The sequence below is a fragment of the Zeus faber genome (assembly GCF_960531495.2).
Source record: "Zeus faber genome assembly, chromosome: 1".
NCBI classification, from domain to species: Eukaryota; Metazoa; Chordata; class Actinopteri; order Zeiformes; family Zeidae; genus Zeus; species Zeus faber.
In genome coordinates, this window is record NC_137193.1 from 57,155,240 (window position 1) to 57,165,308 (window position 10,069).

Genomic DNA, 10,069 nt, shown 5'->3' on the forward strand with positions numbered 1-10,069 from the left:
AAGCTGGGCAAGTGTAAAGCCATTCAAAAGGTTCTCATTCCTGAGAGTTCATCAGAGAGGAACTTGATATTTTCCTTCAAATTTTGGATCTGAAGGAAGGTTGGTTTATTGTGTGATGGGCGTAGATAACAAACAGATAGTAGCATGGACAAGTGTGGGCTATCCAGCATGAATTTGTAACTATATGTGTTTGGTTGAATGGGAAATGTAACCAACACCGACAGCAGCAAGAATGTTGTTCATCCATGGTTTGAAGTTTAAAGGGTCAAGGGTCGAGTTTTTGTTACCACCAATTTTAATAGATAATGCTATCGTTATTGAGATCTTCGGTCCGAGGTCGTCCTCGTTTGTGTTTCTACAGAGCGTACATAATATGGTTTTCAATTCAAGGAGGTGGTTTCCCTTGCACGCCCAAGGGTTTAGGGTTTAAAGACGTCACCTCTCTACTAAATGTTTATGGTGCTTTTTTTCCTGTTGTCACGAAAACTCATCATCATTATCATCATCCTCATCCTCATCCTCATCTTCATCATAATCATCATCATCATCATCATCATCATCATCATCACCACAATTCTCTTTATAATCAAAAAGTTCCAAAGGCCAAGTGCAATCAAATGGCTTGGGCATGCTGCGCATACCAATCACTTTTTGAGGCGACTTTTTTGAACACATTTTTATGTGGTAACTGCAAAACTGTGTGGAACTGTAAGCTCAATCTATTATTTACCCGGCGCGCCTTTTTACTTTTGCTGATTAGAATATTGATCCAAATGGCGAACTAACGTTGGCCAAGTCAACATTAGGGGGGAGGAGGGGGAGGTGGGTTAGAACGAAGAAGAAGTTGAAAAGAAGAGGGAATTTAAGAGAGAGAGATATGGCTGAAGCCGATTTCTAGATAGGGCTTAAGGTTTAATGGATTGTGTGTGTGTGTGTGTGTGTGTGTGTGTGTGTGTGTGTGTTTTCATTACACTATTTTACTTTCTTTAGAGACAGAGAGAGAAAGGGGGACAGAGAGAAGCTTTTCTATACTGTATGCCAGTAAGCATGGCTTGTTTTGATTTAAGCGAAAGGAGATTAGGCGCTATATAGGCTATCTCCTGCCGACTACTAAGCATGCCAATACTGCAAGTATCACACACACAAACACACACAGACGCACGCACGCACGCACGCACGCACGCACGCACGCACGCACACACACACACACACACACACACACACACACACACACACACACACACACACACACACATTTCTCTGCATCTGCAACATAACAGCACCCTGTCATCATATCCATGAGGAGAGACATGTATTCACGGTGGAGTAAGGAGTATATGCACTTACTGTTGCCAGCTCGTCAAACTTGCCGAAAAGTTCATTGAGCAATTTGACCAGTTCCTGAGCGGTGCACTGTGAGGCCAGGCCGGTGAAACCAACAATGTCCGCAAACAAGATGCTGCCAAAAGAAAGACAAATGAAGAGAGCGAGAGGCGGGGGGAGGGAGAGAAGACAGAGAGAAAGAGATTAAAACCTTAAACAAAGAGCTCAAGCAGTGGAAGTCAGCAGCAAAAGGACGAAAACATCATTCCAGAAAAAGATGAATGACAGAAATGGCATTGGCATCACCAGGAATCACCGCATTGAAAATGAACTGGAGACAAAATTCGCCACCAGGGGCGGCCTTAGTGATCTGGGGGCCGGATCTGGAGGCCTCCGCCCCCTCTGATATAAGCATGGCTCGTAAACAAAAACGATTTCACTCAGTTAGAAGAAGACAATGGGACAAGAAAAATATTATGAACTTATGAAATACTGTTTTAAATACAGTATTTAATGACTCAGGAAGCGGGAGTCGTAATGGACAGAAAGTAAAAGAAACTAATTTTTGGAAATTGTATTGATCCTGTTAGTACTCCTGCATGTACATACAAATTGATTTATTTTAATAGAAAACATTGCAACACTATTTTTCTGTTACCTCATAAATATATAATTCCAAATGGAATTCAGATTCCATCCTGTCAATCCATCGTATGTAAATTGTGACGATGTATTGAGGATAATTATCAAACCCTGAAGTTGCTCTTTTTTTCCTTCTTGTTTGTTATTTGTTTTTATCGCTGTTGTGGTACACATTTCATGGACAATTACTGTTTTATACCTCCTTTGGTAAACTAGTGCATGGCTGTTCAAAATGTAAGACTTTCTAAGACGTTTGAATGGCACAGTTTAACAAACCGCCAGTGATTCACTGTGTTCCACCACGGAAGATGAAGCTGCCAGTTAAAATCGAACACCGGGGAAAGACTCTTTGTGACTCAGTCGCGGAGCCCTGAAGCCTCGCTCCTCGCTGCTCAGCGTTTATTGGAAGTTTATTATAATTACACATGTAGCGTGTCTCAATTGCACCAAATTCCACACTGCACGTCCTTGGGTCCCCGGCAATACACCCGCCAAGTGTGAAGTAGATCGGATAAACGGTTGTCGAGATAATCAAAGGATGGACATACGGACAGACAGACATTCCTTCACTTATAGCTGGATCAGAAGACATCAGCACACACACACACATACGCACGCACGCACGCACGCACGCACACATAATTAAACAAAGTGCCTAAATCAAATTCCAGATAACTAACTGTGTCCGTTAAGCCAACTTCGAAATAAATTAAAAAAGCCACAATCTCCCGCTGCAGGCTGGAGCGGCCGTGTTTGGGGAGACTCACCCACCACTCCCTCCAATGTACGCTTTTCCGAAACTTATTGATGAATTGATAATGGAATTTGCTATTCCTGTTTGGAGAAAAAAACATACAAAAAGAAAATCCGATCTTCCCTACAGTGTAAAGCCTTTGCTTTGTGAGACCTCTCTGCCAGGGTGTAACTTTTTAAAAGCTGGGGCTTGCGTCGCTGGCTCTGTGGCTGGGGTGTCGGCCGGACCCGCTGCTGTCTGCACAGAAAAGCCGGGGTCACAACGCGCTCGACCTGAGGGGACTGCACTGTGTGCTGGGCCCCCACCACTGTGTCCCGGTGTCGGAGGAAAGGGGAGTGGCGGTTGGGAGCGAAGGTGGTGATGGTGGGGATCAAAATGAGAGTGCGATCAAATGTTTATGGGCCACATCAAAGAGGTCAGATCAGGAAGATGTCACCCCCCGCCCCCCTCTAGCAGGTGAAGCTTATGTTCTTGTTCACAAATGTGTACGTGTGTTTGTGTGTGTGTGTGTGTGTGTGTTTGTGTGCGTGTGTGCAAGTGTGTGTGTGTGTGTGTGTGTGTGTGTGTGTGTGTGCGTGCGCGTGTGCGTGTGCGTGTGCGTGCACAGCATACAGTTCTACGGCCTCCCTGGAGACAGCCAGGCGGAGGATGCTTGGGTGCCGCAGCATTGTGTTTGGCGGAGTGAATGGGTGTTTGTTTTTGAGTTGTGGGTGATTTTGGGAATAGACCGAATAGACAGAGACAGAGAGAGAAATAGAGACAGAGAGAGAGAGAGAGAGAGAGAGAGAGAGAGAGAGAGAGAGAGCGAGAGAGAGAGAGGGAGGGCGCAGATGCAGAGTGGAGACTCTTGATGGGAGTGCTGTTGACACGCTACCTGGCCCTCCACTCCCACACTAAGCGGTGATACAGCTCTCCTACTCTCTTTTACGCCGCGGTTCCGGCTTAATCAGTCCACCTCCCGGCCCAGACCGTGTTGACACGTTGCGCTCCGCTCAACGAGTGCGCCGGAGATTCAAAGTGGAGCTGATGATAATTGTCTGCACTTACGTTGTTGTTATGGTTATTAGATTAGCCGATATTACGCTTAAAAAGAAAAAAGTATAATTTCACGGGTTTACAGAGGGGTTTTTTGGAATATCACCATTGGATAATGACATTATTTCACTGTGTCTTCTCCTATCCTATCTCCTTCTGTCTATCTTCACAGCCTGGTGTGTTGAATGATGGCCTTCAGAAGCTGATGGATTGATTCGATTGAACCGACTGATGGGGATTCACTTCGAAAGCTAAATTTATCGGTACCTGGATGGTACACTCGCAAATGCCGTTTCGGAATTAATGACTTAAGATCTGAACCGAGGAAGCACAAAGGAGTCCTTTCAACAGCCGCTTTGAACATTTCAAATCTCCATTTGACGATTCCATCGGATTTCCATTGTACTTCTATTCGGGTTACTGATGTCATCCACCGAGAATTAACCTCTTCTACCGCAATCTAATTGTGTGCGGTGGCTGCAGACCAGACCGGGCAAATTACTCTTTTCTCTCCAGTCTCCAGTGTGATTGTGATCTGCCTTGATGGCTATTCTATAACAGCGCTCCGTCTGTTCTTGACACTGACGTCGCAGCAGGTGACACCTGGACGTTAAAAGTCTGGTCCCTTCTGTACACCTTTCAAGCCAGCCGTTGTCATGACACCTCCTTACCTGACGTTGTCATGACGCTGGATGTAGATCTTGTGAAAGATTCTCTCAGGCGGTTTCAGGAAGTCCTCCTTCATCTCCATGGCAACATTGCGGGGCAGCAGACTCATTAGCAAACGCTCCTGATAAGGGTGGGGGGGCGATTAGGAAGGGAGAAGGTGGGGTGAGAACTTTATATTGGTAGCAAAATGATGCAAACATGTGCAAACAAGTGCCATGTTTTATTTCCGTATGATCATTACAAATGGTAAAGTTTCTGTTTTTGGCTGGAACAACTCTGAAACAAAAAGTTATTAAAACTGAGTTCAGGTATGTAGAAATTCCAGGATAAAATTTTTTTGAAATTGAAAGTATTTTCAGCGTCACAATACAGAAAATGTAACACACTGGTGAGATGTCGAGGGTCCGAAACTAAACCACAGACTGCGATTTAGGCGACGTTCACAAAGCAAACCGTGGTGCTCAATTCAGATTTATTGCTCGGATCTGATTTTTCTGTTTGGCTGTTGTTGTTTTTTTTTATATGTGGCCAATATCAGATTCCAGTGTGAATGGGTCACGGTCCTGAACTGACCCGCATGTGCAGAAGTAACAATGACGTCACACGCTGTCTTAAGGAAGTATTCATAGCAGGCAAATGCACCATGGGGGTCTGCGGCCCGGTGGTTGTCGGGCTGCATGGGACCGTGTACCTCGGCCCAAGCTCATGGAGAAATCTTTAAATCTAGACAGGGGCACGGTGCTTTATTAGTTTGGTTCAATAAGGAAACCTAGTCTCTCTCAAAAGGACACACACACACACACACACACACACACACACACACACACACACACACACACACACAATTTTAGATCCAGTGCAATTCATAAAACACAGCAAGTGTGGGTGCACCCTTGCTGTGTCCGTCAATTTATCTATTTATCTATTTATCTATCTATTAGTTATTTTCCCTCCCCGCGCTGTTTACGCTGCTTTAAGGCAGCGAGTGGTCGTATTGTGGGTGGGTGTGTGCTTGTGAGATTGTTTCACTTGTATAGGATATTTGTAACATCGAAAGTGAGAAATGTGGTGGAAAATACAAGAACAGGTGAATGTAAAATGATATTTTACACACTCATTTATTCATGTCTCCCATTTATTATTCCACAATGTTTATAATTGCATGTTAATGATTTCCATTTGTCTGATCTGCCTCAGAAATGATGTATCTTTCAAGCGGCAGCCAGGGTTTTCATTGGCTATAGTATTATTTTCATTGCATGTAGTATTTTCCTGTTTTAGTGCCTGCAGTCATTTCGATTTAGTCTGATTTTAATGCGACTGATTTAAAACATGTGGTTTTTCGAGATGTAAACACTTGTTTCTCCAAGTAAACATCTGAAACCCTTGTTTGCACCTAACGGAAGGGAAAGGTTCCTTCCACCTCAAACACTCTTTGGGGTGGAAGGAACAGAAGGCTCAAAAGGAGGGGGATCTAAAGTATTTGGCCTTTGTGTCGGCTGCCTGATCTTCCCTGCAGCCAAGAGGAAATTACAGATTGGCAATGTGTTTTGAGATTGCTATTGACCCAGCCAGTCAATTCACCACATAGACGCCTGGTACATATGTATGCACACATGGGAATGGATGCAATGGCCGATTTCAAAATAAAAATAAATTAATAAATAAAGATAAAAACTTAGGTGAAGCCCGCAATTTAAACATGTTCAGTGATAACGGGACTCGTTTGATAAGTGAAACCAAAAATATCCCAGAGGGGTTTGGCCACGGAAGGATCCACGGGCAGGAGAGGTGCGGAGGAGGCGTGGGTTTGGTGGCTGGCCGTTGATAGATCCCAATCAGGGGTCTGTGTGCGCCCCCACCCCCACCCACTCCACTACCACCACCACCCATACCCCCACCCATCAGATAAAACGTGACCTTTACCAGAGTAAGGAGGCCATAAAAGCAATCTGCTTGTGTAATTACCTGTCAGAAGGGAGCCAGTTACTGCTGGCGAAAACACATCACATCATCATCTAATCTACAAAGCACAGGTGCTAAGTGAGCGCATGTGAGCGTCTCTCCCGCTCTTTCTCTCGCTCTCTCTCGCTCTCTCTCTCTCTTTCTCTCTCTCGCTCCTTTTATCGTGTGAACGTGTGCATCGGCATGTGCACCCGTCGTTCTGCGGGACGTGTATGGTACACATGTGTACACGGAGGCGGATCTTAAATGTAGGTCCGCCACATCACCAATCTGACATAACATTGAGACAGATGTTTCAGGAGAAGTGCTGTTAGATGGATTGTGAGAATATTTCTAATTGTTTTGGGTGTGGGTGTGTGTGTGTGGGGGGGGGGGGGGGGCGCGAGTGTATAACAAAGCGTTTCTGTGTGTTAAAGTTGCCTGGATCGTACCTTGGTTAAATCAGTGCATGTAGGTGTGTGAGTGGAGGGGGTGGCATGTGTGGCACTGGTGTATGTGCTACAGTAATTGTTCTTTCCTTAAATAGCTGCTGTCATAGTTACTGTGTGCCTGTGGGCAGGTTGTGAGAGTACATTGGCACCTGAAGGATCTCGTGAAGCCTCTCTACAAGTGTGTGTATTTATGAAAATGCACACGATCAAAGAGTGTTATGTAGCGATGCATTTATTTTATCGTTTATCTGCTTTTGCATCTTGTGTCGTTATATCTGTGTGCACGCGTGTTCTCAGCTCTGAGGTGTGAACGTCTCCCCTGTTTTGGTGTGGGTGTGAGTCTGTGTGCACGTGCTCATTCTCAACGGAATATGTGCGTGCGTGTGTGCGCTTGCATGTGTGTGTGTCTCATTTTCACTTAGGCATGTTTGTGTGTGCCTAAGTGTGTGTTAGTCTGTGTGTGTGTGTGTGTGTGTGTGTGTGTGTGTGTGCGTGTGTGCGTGTGTGTGCGTGTGTGTGCGTGTGTGTGCGTGTGTGTGTGTGTGTGTGTGTGTAAGTGAGAGCCTCTGTGTGCGGCTCACCTGCTTCTCATTCTCGTCCTCCAGTCGAAGTCTCTCCTCGATGCAGTTGCGAGCTTGCAGGAAGACCTTCCTCTGGGTGCGCTCGGTGAGGATCCTCACAAACACTCCCGACAGGTTCACACTGGTGAAAAGCACCGCGTTGGCCACCAGCTGCACCATTAAAAACAAGAACAGACATGCTAACAGAGCTGGCGGGCTGTGTGTGTATGTGTGTGTGTGTGTGTGTGTGTGTGTGTGTGTGTGTGTGTGTGTGTGTGTGTGCGTGTGTGTGTGTGTGTCTTTGCATGAGTGTGTCAAAATGTGTTATTTTTATAGAGGTTTGCATTGGGTGTGAATGTCTGTTTTGTTTTCACTAGGATAAGTGCATGTGTAAATAAAGCGTGTGTTTGGGGGAGCGGGGGGTGAATTTGAAATCCTTGATTAATCCATGGAATGGTAGACATCAAGGTCAACACATGGATTACAAGATGAACTGTCATTGTCACTCCAAGAACAAAAGCTATTCTGCAGATTGGCTGGGAAATGTTGAGCCAGACAATGTGCATTATTGGTTATTGAACAGAAACTGTTGATCGTCTCAGGTGCCATAACGTGTTCAGCAGCTTTTCTTAGTACGTAGCCTAAAATGTCACAAGGTGAAGGGTCAAACATCTCCCGACAGGGCCAGATTGATTCAAAACATTTTATTTATTTATTTACTGACTTACTTCTTTTAGATATACACCAAACAGCCCTTACATTAAAACCACTGACAGGTGAAGTGAATAACATTTCTCATCTCTTGTCAAGGGGTGGGATATATTAGGCAGCAAGTGAACAGTTCTTGAAGTTGATTTTTTGGAAGCAGGAAAAATGTGTAAAGTGTGAGGATCTGTATGCAGTGGCTAGTACCTACCAAAAGTGGTCCAAGGAAGGACAACCTGTGAACCAGTGACAGGGTCATGGCGACCATAGACTCATTGATGCGTGCGGGGAGCAAAGTTTAGCCCGTCTGGTCCGTTCCAATAGAAGAGCTACTGTAGCACACATTGCTGTAAAAGTTTATGCTGCTACGATAGAAAGGTGACAGAACACACAGTGCATCACAGCTTGCTGCGTATGGGGCTTTGTAGCCGCAGACCGGTCAGAGTGCCCATGCTGACCCCTGTCCACCACCAAAAGTGCCTACAATGGGCACATGAGTGTCAGACCTGGACCATAGAGCAATGGAAGAAGGTGGCCTGTTCTGATGAATCACGTCTTCTTTTACATCATGTGGATGGCCGGGTGCTTGCAAGGCAAGGCAGGGGAGGCAGTGTGATGCTCTGGACAATGTTCTTCAAACATTGAAACCTTGGGTCCTGGCATTCATGTGGTTGGTGTTGTATATTTTTCCATGGATAGTAATGCTGGAATTGATATTGTATTGTATATTGCATAGCATATTCCTTGTGAGCGGCTTAAGGATCAACTGAAGTATCATTGAGACTATATCTGCGATCTGTAACCTTTTTCCAAAGGAGCAACACAGGATTTTCCGTTCTTTTTTTCACATGCAAGTAGTGCTCATTTTCTACTTTTCTCTTTCTGACCTTTAGTCAGTATTATATTTCTCCCATGCATAGTAATGCCGGACTTGACTCTGTTTCAGCACCAACGAGGCGGACAGCTCCCGGTCAAAAGTTTAACTTTGGTATTTATGTAACAGGGTTCTAATTCAATCCCTGTGGTTTTGAGCTCAAACTTGATAACTGTCAATTGGGATCGTCTCGGGGGTGAAGCAGGGGTTAGAGGAATGGAGGTGTAAGCACCATGGATGTGCGGCGAGTCTCCGCTTACCGGTCTCCACAGCTTTTGTTTCCTCCCGGTGATCGACGTGGCCGTCACGATGAAGTGAGCCGCGGCAACCATCACCCCGAAAACCACCGCCAGCAGGGTCCGCACGGGCAGCAAGACGTACGCCACCAGGGTGACGAGCATCAGCTGCCACACGCCTTGCTCGGGAGCCGCGGCAGCCTCCAGTTCCGCTGCGGCGGCGCCGCCGAGCGCCAGCGGGAAGGGGCAGCAGAGCAGCGCGAAGGTGAAGCTGAAGAGCAGGGCGAGCTTGGCGATCTGCTGCAGCTGCGTCACCTGCAGGTATTTGACGTTGGTGACGATGAAGAGCGAGAGGAAGACCACGCAGTGCACCGGGTGCGAGCCCTTGGACACGGTGAGCCGCGGGCCGGACAGCAGCTCCACCAGCGCCAGCGACGACGCAGCCACGATCAGCACCGCCAGCGCCTTGAGGGTGGCGGTCTGCTCCAGCTTCAGGTTGTAGCTCTGGAACAGAGACTCCAGCTCCCGGCTGCCGAACGCGTCCTCGCAGGCGATGGCGCCCAGGGGAGCGCCGGCCGGGCAGTGACCCTTCTTCTTCCTCCGCCGGGTCTTGACTCTTTCCAGCGGTATTCCCTCCATGCTCCGGCCATTCATAAAGCGAGGACGACCGCGCGACCCGTGAACTTTTTTAGGATGCCGCGATCGCACCGATTCCCCCCTCCCTCCTCCCCTCCGATGGCGCGTCCCGGGTGGCGGTGATGGATGATGGTGCCCGGACTTGAATGTCCCCACTAAAGCGCGCTACATCCACAGGTTGATGACTGTTGTGGTGTCGTCAGGAAAGTAACCCAACCAATGTGGCTCCCTCCCTCTCT

General features: G+C 46.8%; 1 protein-coding gene across 2 annotated transcripts in view; it reads right to left on the reverse strand.

Moving 5' to 3' along the window:
- The window catches only part of adcy1a (adenylate cyclase 1a), a gene marked incomplete at both ends in the record, with an annotated part of 32,302 nt that extends 22,454 nt beyond the window's left edge, over positions 1-9,848 (reverse strand). For both annotated transcript variants that reach the window (XM_080008030.1, XM_080008029.1), the window contains 4 exons: positions 1,348-1,459; positions 4,426-4,544; positions 7,401-7,550; positions 9,219-9,848. In XM_080008030.1, the coding sequence (XP_079864156.1) occupies positions 1,348-1,459; positions 4,426-4,544; positions 7,401-7,550; positions 9,219-9,848 (1,011 nt within the window). The remainder of the gene's footprint in view (positions 1-1,347; positions 1,460-4,425; positions 4,545-7,400; positions 7,551-9,218) is intronic.
- Positions 9,849-10,069: the final 221 nt, after the last annotated feature.